This window comes from Aptenodytes forsteri, unplaced genomic scaffold (assembly GCF_000699145.1).
Source record: "Aptenodytes forsteri isolate BGI_AS27 unplaced genomic scaffold, ASM69914v1 Scaffold15, whole genome shotgun sequence".
Classification (NCBI taxonomy): Eukaryota; Metazoa; Chordata; class Aves; order Sphenisciformes; family Spheniscidae; genus Aptenodytes; species Aptenodytes forsteri.
In genome coordinates this window covers 19337314-19361939 of record NW_008795129.1, presented here as the reverse complement: position 1 = coordinate 19361939, position 24626 = coordinate 19337314, and the positions used below count along the sequence as shown (strand labels likewise).

Here is a 24626-nt window from a genome sequence, read left to right as displayed (position 1 = left end):
TTGCTATTAACTGGAATTATTTTATATCTTGTCTGGTAAAGTTCACTGGACCAGCTATACGGGTGCAAGTGTGAGGTATCTTCTTATTATCAGGTTAGAGGATTTCACCTAAAAACTGCCTTCACAGGAGTTTATAGCTTGTGAGCTCTACCTTTGAAGTGTGAGCAGCAGTAAGTTCAGCCTACCTGAAGGCTGTAGGAAAGCTGTGAATTTTCTGTGGGTTAGTTACTTTGTATGGGCAAATCCTGGGAATTCAAAAAGCACTGCAAAGCCTATGCTCTGGTATTTTAAAAGCAAGGAAAAATTGTATAAATATATAGTAACAGTATCTACTTCGTCATGGCAGAAGGGAAAATATCTGGGGTCTCAAAGAGAGGTCTCAGGATAATCATGAAATCCTAAGGACAATTTAAAGGCCGATTTTTACACTGGGGTTCATCCTTCTAGGTCTTTCACGTTACTTAATCACTTATGCTAGTGCCAAGTGAATAAACGAAAACTGTTACAGGAGTCTCTTAACTTCCAGTTTTGTACCCCCTCCATTAAACCGATGGCTTTTCTGCTTTTTATCTTCCATAATTTATATTTCCCTTGTCTGCAAAATGAAGTTACTACTATTTTACCATAGCCTGAGATTTCATTTATGCTCTCTCAAGCAGTTTTCTCACAGACAGATGAGTATCTTTGTCCTGTCACGTAACTGTACAGATGGGGAAGCTGACACTGAAGGAATTCTGCAGCTGTGATAATTATCCACTATGTTCTCACTTGTAAAATGCAAAATATCAGTGGCACCTGATCAGAATAGGACGAAGGACAGCCTGTGCCACAAACCTAATTTTAGCTCAACAGGCAACAATAGTGTGAAAATGTATGCATTTATATGTATCTATTAAGTATATGCATGTATGTATAGCAAATGTTGTTTAAGAGAAAGCAAAAAGCTCTTGGTTCTGTAAAGCAAGAAGTGCCTCTATGACACTGTAGCTGTCAGACCTTTGCGGGATCAGTCACCACCCAAACATTGTGTTGACTGGATTAAAAAAAAAAAAAAAGGCATTAATTCTCAGTTTTCATCTGGGCTCTTAAATCCTGAGGATGAATTTTTGAAAGGAGGGGAGCGCCCAGCAGCTCTTCCTCCTGCCTTTGGTAAACCCAGCCTCTTTGCTGTCATCACTAAGAGGACTCTGGGTGTTTGTTTTGTGGCTGTTGAGCAATTTTAAGAATCTGTCTTTAAACAGATAAGTGGACTGAGCTAAATGGGCTGTCTGAGCTCACTCTGTTCTGTTTAGTCACGATACTTATTGTACTGTGGTACTCTTCATCACTCTGAAGACTAACAACAAAGTATCGGTGTATGTGATGGCATAGTGATTTTCAAACATTTTTTTGTGAAGGCTTCTTAAGTCTCAAGGCTGAAGATCTAGCAAAACTGCATGCGCTGTGTTTTTCACGCAGCTTTGTGATATCCGGTAGCCCCACTCCCTGCCAACCCAGCTCCCCCTTACGCGCCTCTTTGTGATAATGCTGAGAGTCTTTTCCCATGTTGCTCATCTTCTTTCCTGGCATGCTCTGCCTCTGTAATTAGATCTCAGTCATTTATTTGTGACATCCCAGTTTGATGCCACAGAACTGGAGAAAGTGCTAGCTACTGAAAAAGGAGGAGGATTAGAGAAGAGCTCACTTACCAAGGCGCTAAGTGGATGGTGTTACCATGAATCTGTTAACACAATGAACTGATTAGTTTAAACAGTGTAAATTTCACAAGGCACTTAATTTCCAACTGCTGTTTTGCATTGCCTTGATTCAGCCACACAATACTTTCTTCATGAGGGCTGAGCGGAGCTTAAGTTGCAATCATGGCTTTCCTATTGTTACTAATTATAATAAATATCTTGGAAAATAGAAGAATGTTGATGTTAATTCACAGCTGCTGGTTTTTTGGCTGAATGATGTTGTCCTGCAGAGCTTCATTTCCTAATGAACCACATTATCTTTATCGAGCTATTTCATGGAATCCAACTTTTAAATTTTATCTCTGGTGCCTACAAATGCGGCTTTAGTGGTAAAACACATTTAAAAGTTTTTTCCTACCGCCCAGAAGAATGGATCATTACACTCATCTGGTCTGCAGCATTGCTTCAGAAGTGATTAAAGTAATGCAGTTGGTGGAGGTGGCAAACTGTGAAAGCAGAACGGGGACCGAAGGCTGTACTAGAGCTGTGATGTAGCTGTCCCTGCAGCTTCTGCACATGCTATGTGTCACATGCAGAAATTGAAGCTTGCTTTTTGGTGAAGAGTAGCATTTGGCTGGGACGCTGAACTGGAGTTCCGGGGTTGTGGCGTGAATTCCCACCTCATCATGGGTTCCTGCGCAGCACTAGCCAAGGCTTTTAGTCTCTGTGCCTTGTTTTTCCAACTATTTAATGAGGGTGGTTCTTTTCTTGCACATGTTTATCTGTTTAGTCTATTTATGCTACAATTTTGTATCTGGAAATGTCCTATTAGTTGTGAATGCAGTGCCTACGGCACTGACGCAGTACTGAATCAGGTCTTAGGTGAATACAAAATTTATCAAAGCAGTAAATTAAAATTAATCCAGTCAGACCTCATTTTTAGTTTGTTTCTCTTTCTGAAAGATCAAATTTAACTGAAATGAAAGTAATGTAGTATATTACTCTATACTTAGTTTACAAAATGTTTTCCTTTAGTGGCTTTCAATGCATAAAGGCAAAGGCACTAGTATACATCTTTTACAGATAGGTAATCTGAGCTAGTAAGGAGTACAGAGTCTGTCAGGATCATCTCACTGGTTAGTAGTGCAACAGAAAGTAAAATTCACTTCTGCTGAGTATAAGCACAGTTCTTATCCAGAGAAAATGCACTTTTTAAAATTTGTGAGTATATGTTGGAATAATTTACTTATTCCATTTGACCCTGAAAGTGGTGTAGCAAATGATACTAAATGGGTAAAAAATGGGTCTTGATCAGATTATTTTCTCTAATTCAGAGAACTGGCCTGAACTGTTCCCTGGACCAAAGGGGAATCAAGGGGTCAGAGTGGCCTCTGTGCTCCTCTTGCAGCGATGAAGACCACCACTCTGCAAGTTAATGTGAGCATTAGCACTGAAGTAGACCCAGCTGCAGTTTGCTCTGGCCCTGACGCTAGATTCTAGTGAAATAGGGGTCAAGACCAGACTGCCTGCACAGACCTGATTAATCCTAAATCTGTGTAGTGCTCCTTTGTACCTCCGTTATTTCCCATATGTACTGACTCTTAACCATTTCTCTTTACTCTTTGGACCTTTTTCAGAGGCTGTGTTAAGATTAATATATTATTTTCACCATATTTTTGCCATAAGGAAGATGCTGATTTTATAATATTAAGCACAGCTGCATCTTAACAGGTTGAGGCTTTTCTGCCTATGTTAACATAACACTGAGGTGCAAGAACCATCTGAATCTAATCCTATATAAGCGTAAGGTAAAATGCACCTCATCCTTTATTTTATTTACTTAATGTTTTCACCTCCCCAACCCCCCACGCTGCAGAACATCATTAAGGCAGATCCCTCCGCTATTGGTCTTCTCAGAGTCTGCCTGCGTGGGCTGGTTTGGTCCCGTGAGCTGCTGCTTTCCCTCCTAGCTTGGCAGGGTAGGACTGCTAGCCTGTGGAGCAGCACAGGGGCTGGCCCACAGCTTCAGTTGGGTTTGACAGCCATGCTATAGACTATTCTTCCTCCACACAATCTCAGGGACATGGAAGTCTAATTATTGTACATACAAACTTAACACAAATACTTTCCTTCTGGACGGAGAAAAGTCCTTGGAAAGTCTGCGCGAGACAGGGCAGTGTTTTGATCATTGCTGTTGTGCCCCTAGTGTAGTTTCATTCTGCAGGTTTGGCCCTTTTTAGTGGTCTGGTTCCAAAAGTAAGATAGACCCACGCAGTGATCTTGTGAAAGTGTGTGTGCCTGCCTGTGTTATCACCCAGTGTTGAGGGAAGGGCAGAAGCTTCAGAAATGATTGAAAATAGGCTGCTGTGTGCGGGAAAGCATGGTTATGTGTTCCCTGACAATGGGAAAAGCTGCAGTGTGAGCTGAGAGAATCCCAGCCCTCACAGCAGTCAGCTGTGAGATTTCAGGAGTTTTAGTGTTCAGAAAACAAGTTAGACTTAAAAGTTTTTTGAGAGAAGAGGAAACGTGTGTACATGAAAGAGAAAGAGAGGATTTCCAGGCAGGTGAAGCTCAAAGAAATAAAGATGAATAAAAAAATGCATGGGGCTGACTCCAGTTAACATGATTCTAATAATAAATCAGCGTCTTAAATTCAACAGATGGAGTGCTATTTTCTGTACGTGGGTTGGGTTTTTTTTGCGCTATTTAATCTTTTAATCAGTTTTATAGCTCAAAGAAATGGGTGCACTCCATGTAAGGCATGTTCCTTGTGTTCTGAGTCAGTGGTTGGACTTTTTTTTTTGTTTGCCTGTAAAAAGGTCCCTGATGTATCTCTCTGAAAAAGCAAGAAAGGAGATCTAACTTTTGTTTTCAATAGTTTGAAAGGATAGTAATAGGAAATGTGTACCTTGTCAATGATGGCGTATTTCCTAATATGCTATTCCTTCTGAGGTCACCATGGTGTAATAAATGAAGCCTGCTAGAGCAACAGCATTCTGCCTGGCTGTGTTATGAAATACAGGAGTACTCCAGCTAAATGCTGACGCTTCTAATTATGGCGGCTTTCAGAGATGGGAGCTTTTCGTCTAGGCCTACCTTGTGGCTTTCATTGCCTTTTAAAAAGGCTCAAACACATGGAATATTTTACTATAATGCTGTCTTTAAGGCCATCTACATTACAATATTTAAAAAAATAAAATAAATGTGCATTGCTTTTTTCATTGTGCGTCGTGGCATGTGAGGCTGGGTTTTAAAAGTAGCATCTTTTAATCTGTAGTAATGATGATTCTGCGTATGGAATGAGTGAATATCGTTTAGTTCTCTGGAAGTGCTCAGACTGCTATACTGAGCTTCAGTCCAGACCTCAATATTTGTTAATGATGAATTAGTCTTAACACTTGGCAGCTGATGCTGTGCAGGGAATCAAGAATGTATTTGTGGTCAGCTGTGGCTCTCTTCTGGTGACACATCTCTGGCTATAAAAGCAGAGCTAGTGTGCCAGGTTGAGAATTCACCGGCGTCTGGATGGTAAAGTTATTTGTGCTCCAGTATGTGAAGCTCTGAAGCACTTTGAGGTTTGCTGTCGATGATGCATCTTGGCGAATGAACAGCAATGCACTGGCACCAGCTCACAGACCTGTTCTACTGGAGTGAGTGAAAATCTGGGAGTTCTCTTGTCAAAGCATGAAATCCTAGTCCTCAGGCATATGAGCAAAGTGAGTTTGGGGCAGTCTTTTAAAGTAGTTCTTTTCATAGTGTTCTTTGCTTCTTCCAGGTATATATATGCAGCAATGTCCTGCAGATAAATTCATTTTTAAGAACTTTCTGGTGCTCAAAGGATTTTTCTAATTCCATGATGGGTTTTCCACGTTTGTGTTTTTGAGAAAACTGCTGTCTGCTTCCTTCATGTTTCATAAGTGATGACTGGGTTTGTACTGCTAGTGAGTATAATGGGAGAAAGAAAATCTCCTTAGCAGACTAGAGTCAAGACATGGCTCTGTTATAAAGTCTGTTAAAAGTTGCCCTGGGCAAAAGCAACGTGATGCATCTGTCCCACTGCCAGAATGATCTATATGATGTTGAATACCGAGACATTGTTTAGGTCTGTCCCGTTCAAGCCTGTTAACTTGTGAATCTCTGTTACAATGGTACTTGGGCAGCAGTGGGTGAGGGCATGGAGTGAGGCAGATAGAAAGGAACAAATGTAAAATATAGCAAATTCCCAAACTTCTACAGTTAATATTTTTAATGAATGCATCACCGTTTCTTTGTGTTGACCACCTGCTGTTTTCACTCTTCTTTCTCTGCATGCTCGATATTTTTCTCCCATCTGTCCCTTTCTCCTTGGCTGTAATGATGGGACAGAGATACTGCCTCCTCAGTCTTCATCTTCTCAGAGCTTGTATTAAAGCAACCTCATTGCTCCATTCCTCCCCGGCAGTATGTATGTGTTCATGTGTCTTTCTCATCTCCCCTTCTCCCATTCTCTCTGTGCTGTGTGTAGATATATATATCTACAGTAATGTGCTATCTCTGATGATCTAAGTAGCAATACTGCATACACAAGGTATGAAATAGAGTCAATATTGATCCATACATATATATGTACATACATATGTATATGTACATATAAAAATATATATATGTTGGATGCCTAGTACCTTTCATTGTACAAGATTCTTGTATGGTCTTTTTATGATGTGAAATAACACATTCTTCATTGTAACTGGCCCTTCAAACTCTGTAAGGAAAGCTTTTTTACAGCAAATCCTAACATTTTCTTCATGAAATTCTGTTAGGATCAGCTGTGCTTTGAACTGTTACAAGCTGTCATTTCTGTTGAATGTTTTCCTCAGGACATATTTTCCGTATGTTAAAATAATATCTAGAGAGAAAAAGTAGCAAGAATAGCATCTGCTATACTTGGAGGGTCTGAGAACACGGATCTGAGTCCATCCGCTGCAGGTCACTGCCTTCCTCTCCTGATGTGCAGGCTGCAGTGTGAAAAGTTCATGGTACAGACTACTGCTGGAGGAGGGGAGGAAGCAAGTGTTACTGTTAATGGCTTACTGGTTGGGTTGTTTTTTTTTTTGCAGAACCAGCCTTGGAAATTTGTACCAAAATCCCCTCTAGAACAGATGACTTTGCAATTAATATAATCTTCCCCCCCCCCTCAAGTTAGGAAATAGCAGTGAATTCCTTGTGTGTGCAACTCAGTTCTTGTCACCTCGGCAAACACTTGATGATGTAGCCTTTGGATTTTAACACCCTTAGCAACAAACTGTTTTTCCCTAAAATATAATTTTCTCTTTTAGAGCGTAGATTAGACACGAGTCTAAGAATTGCTTTGTCTGTGCTACTAACATATGCCCAGTACATGGAGCAGACTGAGCACGCTAAGTTCATCCCTTTTGCTGGATATCAAAAAAAAAAAAAAAAAAGACTTGCTGCTCAGATGCAGAGCTCTCACAGGACACGATAATGGATTTAATATATGTGAAAACTGCAGCAGGGTAGTAGGGAGCTATTTGTTCTCCATGCCCTTATTGGATAGGGCAAGAAGTGCTGTCCTTAAAATTGCAGCAAGAAAGATTCAGATCAGGCTTTTAGCAAAACTTTCCAAAGGCAAAGACAGTAAAGGGCTGAGATAGATATTTATCTAATCTGCTAAAGAATTCCAAAAATGTGTGGTCTCTGCACACAATCTGTCAGGGACCAAGTATTGATTCATATCTTGAATGTTACCCTTTCCAATGCAACAAATTAAAGCTTTCTGTGTAGAAGAGCTCAGCTGGAGATAAGTGATGTTGAAGTGAGCTGGCATGAAACCAGCCTTGCTTGTGCCTAGTACATCCAGACCAGTTGGAGGAAAGATTGGGTTTATACTAAGGCACAATGCAAGAATTTCATCTTCATCCCCAGTACCGCTCCAGAGCTTTATCTAAGCCTGTACCTACCAACATGCTTGCATGCAAGTGATATGGTGGCAGGAGTGTCTGGCTTGGACCTGTGCTTGATTGATAGTCTTTTTCTATCTTTAAGGGTTACTCTGGCTGCTGTAAATCCGCATTTTCCAAATTTTGAAAGTTTGGTTGTGAACATTCTTTTCAGTATAATATTTTTTCGATATGTGTTGCCGCATAGCTGGCAAGGTTTGATATTCTGTGGCATTTGCACAGTATTCTCCTTCGCAGGCAGTTCTACTAATTTCGGATTCATGCTGTTGAGTCCAGTGGATGTAACCGAAGCACAAGGTTTTGCCCAACAACAATAAAGGATGTAAAGTGGCCATAATCCCAATCATGAGGTGTGCTTTTAAAATAATGAGCAACCAAGATTAGTTTAACCCTTATGTTCTTATTTTGGAATTTATTTGTTGTTGTTTTTCCTTTTTTGTTATCAACAATGAGGAAGATGCTTTCTATAAAAATCTATTTATCTTATTTATTAAAATGGAGAGGGTAAAATGAGTCAGTAAATGTGAAGGACAATTTTATACCTCCAAGTCTTACCCCAGTATTGCTTTTCGAACAAGCTTTACTTTGAGTTTCTAGCTGCAGGTGTAAACTAGCCAGCAATTCCCACAGCCCACAGTGTGGCTGTATGAAGGAAGCCAAGTTCCAGTATAGGTCTGCAGTCTTTCCATGTGAGTCTGCCTTCTTTTGGGGATGCTCTGGAGCCACCACAGTGCGTGTGTATGAGTTGAAGTGAAGGTTTGCTGGAAGACGTGACCGTGGAAGCAGAAAAATATTCATACATCTATTTGTTTGCTAGCTTTAGTACTCAGGCACTTAACTGAAAAACAACAGCAGGTAAACCAAAAGTTGAGCAGAAAGAGCTGAAAGATATTTTTATCTATTTTAACAGAAAATCATATGGTAGGGAGAAGTACAGGAGAAAAGAAATGAAAACACAATTTTGTCAACTGCTCCGTGGTATTTTTTCTAAGCCCAGCTCTGAGTGATGTGGTTACATGAGAACTTGTGGCTTCCTGAAAATCTATGTGTCTGGGGGCTGAAAATCCAGAAAGAAAGTAGAAAGAATGGCAAATGTTGATTTTTATAATGTGGGATTATTTTGGGGCTTGTTCCCGTTACATTTTAGGGAACCTGCCCTATTGTATTTTGAACACTTGAATAAACTGAGCGTTTTGAAGATGTTATAACAGTGAATGTGCTTAAAAGCAGTGGATTTTAAAATAGAAAATGTTGGTTTTAAGTCAAAAGATGCATTACTGGCAAAGTGTATCGTGTATTCCTAGTAAGCTACACAGTGCGGGGAGGGTCCATTTCGGCAAGGACTATATAGTCCTTGGGGGGGAGGGTCCATTTCGGCAAGGACTATATATATCTGGGAAATAAAGAAAGACATACTTAAAATATCATTGTGGGGAGGAGAAGCCAAAGGTATTCCTTCATTTTTTTACAGCAGACTGAGGCCCCTCTTAGCATGCAGATTCACAGCTTAATTAGGAGTTCAGGTTTTAGGCCATTCGTGAAAGGTTTCGAAACGACTTTCTTCCTTTCTCCACCTGTCATGTACACAGCTGCTCAGTTAGACACTTAGCATGGTAAGTGCATGCATACTTCCCTGTTACAGCCTGTGAAGTTGTGCTATACATTGTGGGCAGGACGATTCTCAGATCAGGACCTGTAGCCAATGGCAGCAGCTCCTTTGCGTGTTGAACTCGGAGGGCTGACCTAACTGAAACCGCGAGCTGGGGAAAGGCTTGTCCACCTGCTGAAAAGGGTCTGATAGGTTGCGGTATTTCCCACCCCACTTCTCTGATCGATTCTCTCTTGCAGGCAGGAATGGCATCTCCTGAAAACCCCGAGCAGTTGATCATTGCCCTGGAACCCGAGGCTGCCTCTATCTACTGCCGAAAGCTCCGCCTGCACCAGATGATAGACCTGAGTAGTAGGGCGCCTGTCAATGGTTATAGCCCAAGTGACACTACTGGAACTGGATTTACACAGGGTACTTCTTCTATTAACTCACTTCTTTAGATTCTTATGCCTAAGTTTGCTTTGTTCATGAGGGCTGTTTTCTTACCGTTTCCTGTTGTCTTTGCTATCTTGAAATGTTTCAGGCTAGCATTGGTTTGCTTCTGTAAACTGTTTTGCTGTTTACTGTAATTAGACTAGTTCAGGCATTGATCCAGCAGGCATGTTTGCGCACACTTGAATTTTAGCACGCAGGTAGCTTCATTGCCTTGCCTTTACTGGGATGTTGTGGGAGCCTTGTAGTATTTTCACAACAGTATTTTTCTGCTTTAATTAAAATCAATACTTCATGTTGGATCATTTTTTAAATTTGATTTGTTGGAAACAATTATGTGTTCGATTAACTGCATTATTGAAGCAGGGTTAAATAGCTGGATCTGCAATGAGACTTTTAGTCTGAGGTGTTCCAGAGTTTTGGCAGATGCTTTCTTATGTCATCTTTATGAAATATCATTAATTACTTTCAACACTCAGGGGAACACGTGGTATTGGAATATAGCAATGAATTTATCTGCTCGTAGAAGAGCAACTAGATACGACAGTTTGATTTATTGACCTGGGATCTGTTGCTAATATCAGTGCTTGAAGACTGACTTACACTGTGGCCCAATCTCTGTCCCTCATTGTAAGTCACTTGCCAAAAGATCCTTTGTCACCAAGTATTTTTGAGCTTGGTATCCTACCTGAGATTGGAGGAAAATAGGAGAGAAAAAAACAAAAGGAAAACAAAGCAGTAGTAAGATGCAATTGCTGCATAACGCACAGATTTCCCGTCTGTGTGAACTGTAACAGTTGCACTGATATTGGTGGTAGTGTGCCAATCTCTCCCAGAAGGAATTTTTCAGAAGAATTTGTATTTTATATTTACTAGGTCAAAACAGTACAGGCAAATGGAAGGTTAAGCTAGTAAAGCTATTCCTGTGCTTACTGGAGGGCATTTTTTTTCAGTTAGGTGGAGTCACTACATCATTCTCTCATACCCGTGCCTCCCCTAGCCAGCACTTGTCAGATGTGTTCAGTGTTACAGAGGCACACGCAGAGCACAGGACACAATCCCTTTTCAGGACACAGTCCCTTCAGGGGCTCCTTGCCTTCTGTCCCCCTCATTCGTGTCCTGAACCGTTCCACTTCCATGTGATTTTACATGAACTCACTTTCAGGCTCCACAGGGATTTGCCTCTGGGAAAATAATAAAAGAAGAGAGTTTCTCTGGTTAAGGTTTTGAAGCTGGGCAGAATCTGGCAGCTCATGGATTTCTGCTAACGGGCTTTTTCTTGGATGGGGGGGTACCATTCTGCTTCTTGAGTTTGTATGGCAAAAGCTATTGGGGATGAGAAAGGTTTCATGTCAAAATTAATGAAAACAAAGTTTGGAGCGAATTAATTTGGGCTTAGAATTAAAATTTCATAAAGGCATGGCAGGCACCCAAGACAAGCTGAGAACAGATTGAGGAGAAAAACCCCTTTAAATATAAACAGAGGGAAGCACTCCAAGGACCGTATTATTGCTGTGAAGTCAAAACAAAAATTTTACTGTTCATAGTAGCCAGGATAACCTTACTTCAGTCGTAGTTAAAGACTGGCTCTTGTGTTCACTTCTAGCCCACAGGAGTGAATGAAAGGACTCCCATTGACTTCTGTGGGCTCTGTGTCAGGCCCTTGCTTGGACCTAGTGCTTGTTCTGTCATTGAATGCTTCATCGTTTAAGCTCTCACTGTGTGCTGCTAAGTCAGCACAGGGAGGCTGATGTGGCTTGTCTGCATCGTAGGGTCTTCATGGGGAGGGTGTGGGTGCAAGTGGAACTGCTGGTCTTTTTCTGATGATAGGCACTATAGAAACAAGAAGCAAAAGACATTCAGTGATTTGTATGCTGATGTTTTCAGAAAGAATAATATTTTCATGCATGACAGGATGCTTCCTTTCCTCTGTAGTGTTCATTAGAAGTGCCTTTGAAGGTGTTTGAAGGCTACACAGGGAACGACTTCTTGATCGTTCAGTTGTAGGGGTTGATTAAGAAGCATAATAGCAAAGGCTCTTGCTACTCTGCTTTCTTTTCACAGACTGTTCTTCATCTTTTAAATGTCTAAGTAGCAATTAAGTCTTGTAAGTTAACTTACTGCTATAATAGTATTGCTAGATTATGCTTAATTTTTAATTGGTGTCTATTTAAAGTATTATGAGGGTCAGACTTGGTGATCACTGTGGCCTTAAGAAGTTATAAATCTGTGAACCAATGATTTCGGCTGCTTGTTTTGAGACAGACTGACGTCCTGAAAGGCTCGGGAGGTGTCTTTGCCTGAGCACCCGAAATCAGCAGTGGCTTTTGAAAACGTGGTGATTGTCTCCCTGGCCCTGGGTGGCGCAGGTTGGTCTGGCAGCGGGCCGGGGCTGCCGCCTGGCGGCAGAGGCTGCCCTGAGCACAGCTGGCTGCGAGCCTGCCTGGTTCCAGGCAGCACTCGAATAAAAGTGTGAATCTAAAAACCAGAATATAAAAAAAAAATAAATCAGACCTGTTTATAGCTTTCGTGTTAGGTTATTGATTTTAATCCAGCTAGTATCAAGGAAGATCAGTGTGGCTGAAAAACATTTCTCCTTTCTAGGAACGATGTTATAATGTCCCCGATTCTAATGCAGTAGTTTTTGTTCATTTGTTTTGTTAAGAAGTGATACGTACAGATCTGTCAGCCTGCTTGCACTTGTTTCCTGCGGCTTATGATATCAACCTCTTCATGCTTTCTTATACTTAATAATTTTTTCTCTGTTAATGACTAGCTAAGGAACATGTCCGTCGTAATCGACAGAGTCGTACCTTTTTGGTGGAAAATGTCATAGGAGAGATCTGGTCCGAACTGGAGGAAGGTAGTGTCCTTTCTTGAATAAACTTTGCTCTCACTGGTTTTATATTGCAGGCAAACATTGTGTTTCCCACAAATGTGCTGTGCACTGCATTGTTGTTCTCACAGTGATTATAAATAGGAAGAGGGAAAAATGTAAGTTCATGTGCTGCTCTTAGTTGCTGAGGCTGAATTGCAATTCTATATGCTCTAGCAAAATATGGTTTATTAAGGAGATGATAGAAAGGAATCCAGGCTTTAAAATGCAACCAGAATATTTTCCTCAGAATAGGCCTTGCAAATATGCCATAGTGTTAATTTGGTAGCCTGCTAGAATGTACACCAGCAGCCTGAGCAGTTCTACTAATCTACTTTTCATCTGTGCTAAATCAATAGCTTTTGACATCTGAATTTCCTATTTGTTATCAATCATTGCATTATAATTACTAATAAAGACCAAGTCTTCAGTGTAGATATTCATGACTTCCTGTAAGTCATTATCTCTCATGGTGATAATGCCCCTGAGAAGCTTTCATTGCAATATGCTGTTGTGATAACGCTAATGTAAATACCATTCGCCTGTTCCTTTGGCAAACTAGGTGACCGTTACATCGTTGTTGACAGTGGAGGAGGCACAGTGGATATGACTGTCCATCAGATCAGGCTCCCTGAAGGACATCTTAAGGAGCTATACAAGGCAACAGGTAATGTCACTTCTACTGCTTGCTGTATTTATGTAATATTTTTACTTGTCAGTGAAGGAAATGTGTGCCTTTATTATTCACGACATTTCACTAACAGTTGTTCCTGAAATAAGACCAGCATTCAAAATTAGTATAACCTAGCTGCTGGTCAGCAGACAAGAATAAATCACTTAATGCTTCTGATGCTTTGGGATGGTAAACCTCATATTGGAGGGGTAAGGAACTGCTATCTCCTGTGTTATTCACTCCCATTCAGGCCATGACCTCCTGCCGTGGTCCTGGTCTGACTTCTGCTAGTAGAGTCGTCATCTTCCTGTCCTTTGAGAGGTCACCTGTGTATCGCTGCTCTGTCCAGGTATTCAGAGTTGTACTGTGGAGATACGAATAGCTGAGTAAAGTAAAGTGACTGTTGGCAGAACAGAAGTTTCCCTAGATTTAAGGGGAAGCTTATATATTTCAGTAATTTCAGACAGTGTAACAAGGAGGTTCTACAATCCCCTGGGAAAAATGCACAATGACTGGTCCACAACAAAGATATGAAGTGCAATTCCTTGAATGGTATTCGCATCCTGAACTCCAGATCCCCTTTGACTTTGTCCCGTGACTAAGCTGTTACCCACACGAAACAGCCTATTATTTGTTCCTGTGTCTCCATACTGAGTTAGTCTTCGTCTGTATGGATCATCACTGAGCGTTCTCAGTCCTGGTGGCTGTAAGACTACCTCAGGAAAGGTAAGAGCGGTAATGGGACACTGTACATCAAGTCCATCTACTCCTGAATATGAGTCCAACTCACACTTTCTCATGTGTGGATAAGGAGGCAGTTTCCTTTGCTTGTAATAAAAATGTTTCTGTTACATTACAATGGTAACGTAACATTACCATTACAGTGGTAATGTTACAGTGGCTGTGGTGGTATAGGAGTAAAAGTGAAGCAAAGGTAAGATTATGTTCTGTATTAGACCAACTGTTACATTTAGAAAAGATACCTCTTTCTGTAGACCTTCTCCTATGGCGGTCCTAGTAGTGTCAATCTGATGTGTACTTGGGCAACTTGAAATCTAGTAAGCAGTTCAGAATATTAAAGCTGTGTTTTGTTTGTAATACAGGTGGACCATATGGTTCTCTAGGTGTGGACTACGAATTTGAAAAGCTCCTGTGTAAAATATTTGGAGAAGATTTTATTGAGCAATTTAAAATCAAGCGTCCTGCTGCCTGGGTAGATCTGATGATAGCATTTGAGTCCCGTAAACGGGCAGCAGCTCCAGACAGGACCAATCCACTAAACATCACTCTGCCTTTCTCCTTCATTGACTATTACAAGAAGTTTCGAGGTCACAGTGTAGAACATGCCTTGAGGAAAAGCAAGTGAGTAGACGATTGGACCCAAATGGATGCAGAATTAACTACTGATAGCAAAGACAAATAATTAAAATATCCTAATTACATGTAGACTGAAAGATAATAATGTAAAAATGTAATATAAGGATGAGAAAATGGGATTGCCTGAAGTGCAGTTTCCAGAATGAAAAGTTCTGATAAATCTCTTGCAAAAGCTTTTCTACACAAGACTTGCACTCTCCTGGTATTGCTTTCTATGATTTTCGTTAGGCCACCACTGCATCACTTTCCTGAATTTGACCATATATTTTGAGTCTCTTAGTGTTAATTAGGAAGATCAGATCAAATACAGAATTTGACGTCTAAAAGTTAGTTACCTAGAACCTTAACTTTTAGAGGCCTGGGCCCTGGAACAAATCCAAGATCCTGAGTGAGATGTGTAAGTATATTCATGACTTGAAGAAAATTATGAACAATGCAAGATTACCATTGAAAACATATACTATTGCATAGAGCTCTGCCAGAGGAAATCATTCTGCTTTTGAAGTGATGGCAGGCTTTCCTTTCTCCTAGTATGTTACAGTTAGATCATTTGCTCAGTAGATGGGGAGACATAATTCCCTGCAGAGATTTTAATTCCTGATTGTAAGTATCAAGAAAGCACCCTAAATGACAAGGTCACAGGCTGCTACACAAAAGGAAGTGAGGAGAAAGTAGAAGTGGGCATTTTGCGTCTTTTGAAGTCATATGCTACAGGAGTCCTGGAGATTAATGGCACCAAAGAGAATGAACAAGAGAGCCTGCTAATCTGGGGCAGAATGCTTGGGACCCAAGAGCAGAAGACATGGTATTTAGTACCTGAACCTTGGCTTCTTTCTGCATTTTTTAATCCAGTGAATGTTGAATGTAGCATGCAGGCTGAAACTCCTGCATCTCTTCCTAAAGTTAGTGGTAAATGTACTTTAAGCCTAAATGACTTGGAATCCAGCATGGAATCACTTCCTAATGAGACTGAGGTTCTGAAATCATTAAAAATTTCTGGAAATATTCCCCCTCACAGGACCATCTCCTTCTTATTAATAGTCTTAATGGTGAATCTCAGAGGGAATGCTAAATGTTCCCTTCAAATAAAATGAAATTAATTGGATAACGGGATAGAAAGAGTATAAAGGTGACATATAAAGTGCATGAATGAAAAGGAGATTACTGAGCTATATGGATGTGCATCAGTGATGGAATAACATGATGCCTGTATTCACTTAACAAATGTTATGCCTCATTAAAAATGCTGTGCTCCCTTCTGCCTCCTGAGGCTTCCTATACTTGCTTGTTTTCCTTGTGTGTTTCCAGTGGCTTTGGCCTGCTGCCGCTATAATCTAAATGTTGCCCTTCTGGGGATGAATCGGTGCTGTTTCAGATGAGTGAGCACTGGATTGACTGCCAGCTGTTTCAGGAAGCAGCTGAGCATTGGTAATGCTACAGAAGGCAATCAGGCAAAGAAAACAACACTTAGACAAGCAAAAAATAACAATTCTCCCTTGAAATTTTGCATTGCTGTAGTTGGTATGGGGCTAGGGTGAGGTGAGGCACTTTCTTCCAAGCAAAATGCATGCAGATTCTGTGAACTCATTCATTTCTTTATTTAGTGTGTCTTGTGAGTGCTTGGCTGTTTCTTAGAGCTCAGCTGTAATGTTTTAATGTCCTTTCTAACCGTTCTTTTCCAGTGTGGACTTTGTGAAGTGGTCCTCCCAGGGAATGCTGAGGATGAGCCCGGATGCAATGAATGCTCTTTTCAAACCTACAATTGACCAGATTGTTCAGCACCTTAGTACGTATCTGTGTGTAATTCCACTTTCCGGCTGAGCTGAAACTGAAGTTTTGCTTACCTGTTTCAAACCAGTAACTGGAATTAAAGTCAAACAACCGCCCTAGTACGCACCAAATGCGGGCAAAGAATTTAGTTCTGAAACTTGTAGTTCTCTACAAAGTAGTTAGGAAAATAATAAAAGTAAGGGACATCACCTTAACACGTATTCCTACCTAGTTCTAGTACTAGTTACTGAATGTGATTCAGTCCTGTTACTGCCTAAGCTTCAATTATTCTGTACTTCCAGGGCTGCAAGCATTCAGAAGGCTGAAATGCACTGACTAACCCAGGTCCTGCTTTTCTTTTTCCTGTTTAGGCAACAACTAAATAATGCCAGAGACATAACTAGTTTCTGATTATTCCTGTTATGAAGACCTCTAGTTCATTTCTCCTCAGTAGAAGGGCTTATAAAGTCACATTTGTTCATGACTGTCCAAATCACTGACATCTCTAAGACACAAATAATAAATGATGCATCATGGTAAAAGTACTTCCAGGCATGGCTTAAGCAGCACTGAATTTATTTATCCAGTAATGGGAAGTGATGTAGGCTTATTGGGAAATTTATTATTTAAAGTCTTCCTGGTGGAAGATTGGATTTGTATCGAGTATAATTATGTACTGAGCAAAGTATTGCTGTTCTACACATTACAAAGCACTAACTGAATTGTATTTGGAGTGGAATATCCAGCTTTACTCGCTATATGTGAGGAATTACTAGATAAATTTTGAGAGGTCACAACTTAGCTAGTACAGAACAGCTTATATGTGAGCAGAGAGGTAGAGGTCTAGAATTACAATAGTGACAGATACCTCAGTCATGCTGCCTCCGTTATTTGAGCCTACAACTGAATGATTTTCTTGAAAGTAGGGGATGTGGGCTTAAGCTAAGAAGGAACATCTGTAAAAATGTGAAGAGGTATTATTTTGCAGATAGTACATGTGCTTAAGATGTTAGGGTCAGAAATAATAAGTGAATTTAAAATGGGGTGACTTATCTGGAATGCAGTAAAGGGTATGTGAATCGGTTAGGTTTGGGAATATCTCACTGATACTTGAAGTGGCAAGATGATGTCTGTTTCCCTACCACCCATAGTATGACTGGCAGGATTTCTTTGCAAGAAATCCGTGTCTCCCTTTACTGGTAGAAGCTAAATAAAAATGCTGTTTTAAGTGCCACTTCAGAAATATTGTATGCTTTGAGGTCAGTTTCCATTCACAGTGAAATAGAGTATAGAAGAGACTGTGCATGTACATGTGCATGGGACATTCAGTGCGCTCAGACATTAGGAGTTTCACCTGCATTGCCTTGTCACAGTGGATTTTTCCCTATTGAATGGGCTCTGTTTCTGTTTAGGTGATGTGTTTGATAAGCCAGAAGTGACCAATGTCAAGTTTTTGTTCCTGGTGGGTGGCTTCGCTGAATCACCCTTACTCCAACAAGCTGTCCAGAATGCTTTTGGTTCAAGATGTCGAGTCATCATTCCTCAGGATGTGGGGCTCACTATCCTCAAAGGAGCTGTTCTCTTTGGTCTAGACCCTGCTGTCATCAAAGTGCGGCGTTCACCTCTCACCTACGGTGTGGGTGTGCTCAATCGATTTGTGGAAGGGAAGCATCCACCAGAGAAGCTTCTAATCAAAGATGGTACACGCTGGTGCACTGATGTCTTTGACAAATTTATCTCAGCCGACCAATCTGTAGCCCTTGGAGAAACTGTGACACGCAGTTACACACCTGCCAAACCTTCTCAGTTAGTAATAGTGATCAATATCTATAGCTCAGAACAAGATAATGTCAGCTTCATCACCGAATCTGGAGTGAAAAAGTGTGGCACCCTTCGCTTGGATCTCACGGGAACTGATGCTTCAGTGCCAAACCGGCGGGAGATCAAAACACTTATGCAGTTTGGGGACACTGAAATCAAAGCCATGGCCGTTGATGTTGCCACCTCTAAAAGTGTCAAAGTTGGTATTGATTTCTTAAACTACTAACAGCCCATTATCCCCACCAAAGCCTGTTTGTGAGACTGATCTTCCACTATGCCATTTTTTGACTTTCATATATCACGTAATCAACTTGAATTTCAGCAGGCTATAGGAGAACAGCTAGTAAGGTGGGGTGTGTCATGTTTGTGCCCCTTGATGACCAAAGACTGGATTTTGAAAGACCCTTAAAAAGTTTTGGGAGCAAAAGTTCCAGAGGTAGTAGAAGTTCCCAAGTTACTCAAGCATGCTTAAAGATCTACCTTTATTAAGTAAATACTTATTATTGTTGGGTCCTGAAGATTAGTTAAAAAGATATAAAATCATAATCTCTTTGCCTTGTTCTTGTTCTTCTTCCTCTTCCTCCCAAGAAAAACTCACTAACCCACGTGGTTGTTGTAGGGGGCGTATCTGTGTGGGGTATCTGTTTAAACGGCACTATCCTCTGGCAATGGGAACAAATTAGCAGTCTATAGTATTCTTTTGTTCCTTTGATTTTGCCCTGTGCTTTCAAAATTTTAAGTGCTGAAAATCAATGACTTAAAGAAGTGGGAACTGAGTTTCTTAAATTCTGAGATCCCACTGAAAAGAAAATCCTCATAAATCCTTAAAATTAGATTTAGGGGAAAAAAAATATTTATATTAGGAGCCTAATACTGATTGCTCCAGTTTGAAAACAAGGCCTTTATTGTCAAAGCTCTCAGAACTAGCTGTTGGATTAAATAGCTAGCATTACCCTCATTATACTTTGGAAAATTATTACGAACAAAGCTATTTCCCTTTTTGGGTCTTCTAAACTTACTTTATTAGTCTCCATCTGAAATCATAGAATCACAGAATAGCTGAGGTTGACTACCATTGACTATCTGGTCCAACCTCTCAGCCCTAAGCAGTGTCAGCTAGAGCAGGATACTCTGTCCAGTTTTTAATATCTCCAAAGATGGAGATGCCTAAACTTCTCTAGGCAACCTGTTCTGGTATTTGATAACCCTCACTGCAAAAAAGTTCTTTCTTATGTTTAAAAGGAATTTCTTGAGTTTCAATTTGTGACCATTGCCTCTTGTTCCTTCACTGGATACCTCTGAGAAGTCTGGCTCCATCTTCTTTACTGTCCTCTATCAGGCATTTATATACATTCCTAGCGTCCCCTGAGCTTTCTTGAGTCTAAACACTCTCAGCCTCTCCTCCCATGACAGATACTCCAATCCCTTAATCATCTTCATGACCCTTTGCTGGACTCAGTCCAGTACATCCATGTCTCTCTTGTACTGAGAAGCACAGAACTGGACCTGGCACTCCAGATGTGGTCTCACCAGGGCTGAATAAAGGGGAATAATCGCTTTCCTTGACCTGCTGGCAGTGCTTTTCCTAATGCACCCCAGGAGGCTATTGGCATTCTGTGTGGCAAGGGCACATTGCTGGCTCACGCTTAACTTTTATGTCTACCAAGACCCCGAGGTCTTTTTCTGCCAAGCTGTTTCCCAGCCAGTTGGCCCGCAGCATATACTGGTGCATGGGGCTGTTCCTCCCCAGGTTCAGGACTTTGCACTTCCCCTTTGTTGAATTTTATGAGGTTCCTGTCTGCACGTTTCTCCAGCCTGTCGAGGTCCCTCTGACCCATCTGGTTTATCAAGCACTTCTCCAAGCGATTATATTTCTTTTTTTGTTAATCCCTGTGTTAAGATTTGGAAGTACCGTTAGATGATGGCTGTCCAGGAAGATTTAAACAACTTAAAAGAGAGAAAATGTCCAGATCAAAAGTACCGTAATATATTTTGAGTGGCAAACATTTTAATTGAGTAAAATATATTTCTGGGTTGAGTTGAATGGCTAGTAAAGTGGAAGGCAGAAGCCAAGAGAATGAAACTACCGATAGCATTAAATAAAGCATTCCTTACATGGCTATGAGCACACAACTGTAACGCAGGTGAAATACAATGATGGTCATGGTAGCATCTTGTTTTCCAAATAATAAATTTCTGGAAATGTTTTCTTAACCACATTCACCTGGAAAATTTCTTCTGCAACTGGAACAGTTTTTATTTTGCAAAACGCTACAGGTGGACAACTTCTGAAACCTACACTCTATGTCTGCTATGAACTGACAGCTTCAGATTCAAATCCAAATCCCACTCCAAATTGGCAGACTGATGCTAATCTGTAGAATCACCCTAAAATGCTGACACTTTCAGAAAATTTATACAGAGCTGCCTGATTACCTGCTGGAATTCAGTACATTTTTTGAAACTTTGCAATGTTAACTGTTAAACTAAACCCTCGTTCCTAATAAGTTGAGCATGAGTTAAATCCATTACTGACACTTTTGGGAAATGAAAGCTTTATCAATTATTTTACTAATTTACGTTCCAATCCTGCACTTAAGCTTTCTGTGTTTAGCCTGGAGTTTTGCCACAGTAAAGAGCTGCAGAACTGGTCTACTGCATTTTGCCATTCAGTTTTCCATGTCTCCTGCAGAATTCCCTAGTATAAGTTGAGCATGAGTTAAATCCATTACTGACACTTTTGGGAAATGAAAGCTTTATCAATTATTTTACTAATTTACGTTCCAATCCTGCACTTAAGCTTTCTGTGTTTAGCCTGGAGTTTTGCCACAGTAAAGAGCTGCAGAACTGGTCTACTGCATTTTGCCATTCAGTTTTCCATGTCTCCTGCAGAATTCCCTAGTTGAATATGAAATGTGTTCCGCATTCAGCTAAAAAAAAAAGAGAAAAAAAAAAAAAAAAGGACTGTGGAGAACGCTAGTCACAGTACCTGGCTAGATACTTTCTATAATTACAAAGTGTGCTTGCTAGCATTCAGTTTCCCGCTGTCTGCAAAATGCTTTAAAAGCTAAATACCGGGATTTTTTTGTGTGTTGCTTTCCATGGTTTACAAACGAGAAACTTTAAGATGAGTTATGAACAATATAATTTTATGTATATACAATATTTAAATATTGTACAGACTCTTTCTGTCTACAGTGCTATTTTCTTGTATAAAAATGCTCTTTGCCTCTGTTGATTTCATTCAGCTGTTAATTTTAAATAACATAGTTTCTCAATCAGCTTCTGTAATTATAGGCTTTTAAAGTTGGTAAGATATGAAGTGTAAAAGGCTGATCTTATAATGACAGGCAAGAAATGTTGGTGTGTCAGAGAATACAACATTCTTCCTGCAATGCAAGTCATACCAGTTAAGCATATTACACAGATGCATTAGTATGTTGCTGGGATTTTCATTTCTTTGTTTCAGATGGTGACCATTCCATCTCCAGCAGTTCATCATAATAATGGATGAATCCTCCTGTAAAACCAAGTTAAAAATTAGATTGTATGATCTGGATATACAGCTTCTTCACTGGGTTTTGGGGTTTTGTTAAGGATCTTCCCCTTCTTCACTGGGTTTTGGGGTTTTGTTAAAAAATAATAGTTTAAAAAAAAATGAAACACAAAACTACCTTCCAAAGACAGGCAACAGTGATTTATTGTAGCTGCGGGTAAGGCCCAGTCTCTGTCTACAACTACCACCTACCTAAAGACAAAATTCTTAAAGAAAAGTAGGCTTTGGTGTCTTTGCATCCTATGTTAAACTGAATTGGTCCAATTCTGCACAGATTTGTTTCCTGTGACCTTAGGTTAGCACAGACTGGTCTAATAAGTGGCTGCAACCACCCCCTCTATCCCCCCAAGAGGAGGCGAACTGCAAGATCAGGTGGCCCTGATCTTTGTTGGTCTTGATTTTTGTGCTGTTTTCAGCCTGTCTGCAGGGAATGCTAAGGGTAGTTTCTGCAGCTCTTCTGAAGCATCGCAGCGATTCTCTGCCCTTTCTTATTCACCTTTTGTAAGATTCCATCTGAATCCAAGCAGGGGTTTGTTGCTGAAATGACTCCACTGTAACTGTAAAGTGTGGTTTGCATATTTTCACACTTCCTCATTCAGCCTGATGAGAGCACTATCAAGCTTATCTTTGCAGAGCACTGAACTACTGAATAAACTCCCAGCTGTCCTCGTTGCCCTCTTTAAATCTAAGAATGGAAAATTAGCTTGTCTCTCTAAGGAATTAGAATTGTAAGTAGAATATTATGCTGTGGTCTGTAATCTATAACCCGGTTAAACAACTTTACATTGTAAGTGGCATGTGGATGCCCATTTTGATAAAGGATGTTGGGCTGTAAAATTAATATGAAATTTACTAGGAAAGGAGTCATTTTTAGAATAGTAGTTCTGATACTTTTGCAGGAGATTCCCTGCAGAGCGTTTTTTGGAAGGGGTTTCAGATGACATTGTGCAACTCGATGTTGAAAAGACAAGGCCTGCTGTCCTTAGGGAAAGCAGAAGTTTTGCTCTAAGGAGCAACTTGCAAGTTTGGGTCTAACTTAACTCTAGACTGAAAGTTAGCAGGTAATTGTGATAGAATGATTAATTGTGCTAGAATATGATAAATGTGCAGTGATGGTTAGGACAGTGTACATTGGTATGAATATACCAATATTTATATACAGGAGTTTTAATGCATTATTATGAGAAGGCTAATTATATATTGCAGAGATTTAATCGCCAAGATAAGCTGCATATTTATGATATGAAGTGGCTTAAGCGGATGAATAGTATAAAAGTTGTTGGGCATAACGTCACAGTACTCACCTGCTTGAAATAGTCTTAAACTATATTATAAAACCAACCATTGTGGTCTTGTTCACCTCTGTGCAAGATAAATTCAGATTTCACTGATGTTTGGAGCTGTTCACAACTTGTCTGGATTGTATCTTGAGTGTTCTTGTGTCTTCAACCATGTCAAATAAACTACAGTAAAACTAAGCTTTCTTTTTGGGTGTTACTATTTTTATGAAAATCACTATAAAAAGGAACCTAATTTATTTTGAAAGTGAGAAAGGCCAAGTGGTTATACTTGCGTTTGGATACTCCTTCCTATGTGTAACTGAGCAAAGGAGATACCAACCGTATGTGCTGCTTATCAGATTTCTTCAACCTTTTAGATGCGTGGGCACCTAGAGTCTTTGCCAAAGCCTTGCAGGCCCAGCACACACAACTCTGACAAGAGGTTGCTGCATTTTTAGTTCACTTGTGTACTTTCTAGGGGGACTCAGTATGTGCCCGAGGTGGAAGTCCACTGCTGGCGATTACTCAACTTCCACCAAAGTTGGTGTAGCTCTCAGTAGGGCGTCTGTTGGAGTTAAGACAAAAAGACTTTGGGCGATACCAAAAGCCGGTAAGTTATTTTCTGTAATGATGCTTTGAGGGAGCTGGGAAATCAAATATGAAAACTGATACATCAGAGAGGACTGTAGTCTCTTAGGCCTTGTCAAAGGCTGGTTTATTGCTAGAACTGTATTATCAGGCCAATAAACTGGCCAATAACCAGGTATATTTGCATGAGAGTTTACATCTTTACTGTGTGTTTCTAGATCTAGGAATGTTTAGTAAGATCCAGCTGCACTGAAAAAAACTTGTATAACAGTTTGTGCAATATTATGTTTTTCTGCTAACGGTTGCAGGCCTCTCAAATTCGGCAGTGTTGGCACTAGCTATGGGGACGATTCAGTGGTGTGTGTGACCTTAGTCTACAATGCTGCTCAGACACAAAGATGCAGAGAATGCACTGAGGTGCATAGCAGCCGCTACACCCCAACTTCCACCTATTTGCTGCAATGAAGATGTTTTACAAGTGCTTTATGACTATAATTATAAACACCGTCCTAATAGGCTAGGTACTGTATTTAACTTGTAATGAACTTGATTTCAGCTAAACATTCAATTAATGTTACTAGTACAATGGGAAATATAATTACAGTCTTCAGGGACACATTAAGAACCAAATTTTGCTTTCAGTGTTCTAGCGCATTGCTCTTGGTTTCTAGGGGAGTTTCACGTATGTGCATTCACTGGCAGAATTTGGCCCTTTTGCTGGACTTTCCTAAATCTTAAATTTTTCTCATATGAGTGTGTTTATATTTAAAGTTACAGCCCCATCTTGATAGGAAGGAGTTTGTATAAATCGCTGGTTCTACCAAGATCACATAAATCCTTACGGAAATTTGCAGACTGTGTTTTCATGTTAATAGCCATGGAATAAAACAACTTCTGAAACAACCTCCGTGACAGCAGTGTCCAACGTCCCAAAGAGATTCTTTCCTTTCAGTTTTCTAAGCAGCTACATTAAACACCACCCAGACATCTGTCTTAAGGACAATGGATTCAG

General features: G+C 40.3%; 1 protein-coding gene across 1 annotated transcript in view; it reads left to right on the top strand.

The window, feature by feature from the left end:
• Positions 1-20870, top strand: part of HSPA12A (heat shock protein family A (Hsp70) member 12A) — a 44816-nt gene extending 23946 nt beyond the window's left edge. The window contains exons 6-11 of the mRNA XM_019471748.1: positions 9482-9653; positions 12451-12537; positions 13112-13216; positions 14326-14584; positions 16282-16385; positions 17782-20870. Of these exons, the coding sequence (XP_019327293.1) occupies positions 9482-9653; positions 12451-12537; positions 13112-13216; positions 14326-14584; positions 16282-16385; positions 17782-18416 (1362 nt within the window). The 3' untranslated portion in view covers positions 18417-20870. The remainder of the gene's footprint in view (positions 1-9481; positions 9654-12450; positions 12538-13111; positions 13217-14325; positions 14585-16281; positions 16386-17781) is intronic.
• The last annotated feature ends 3756 nt before the right edge of the window (positions 20871-24626 follow it).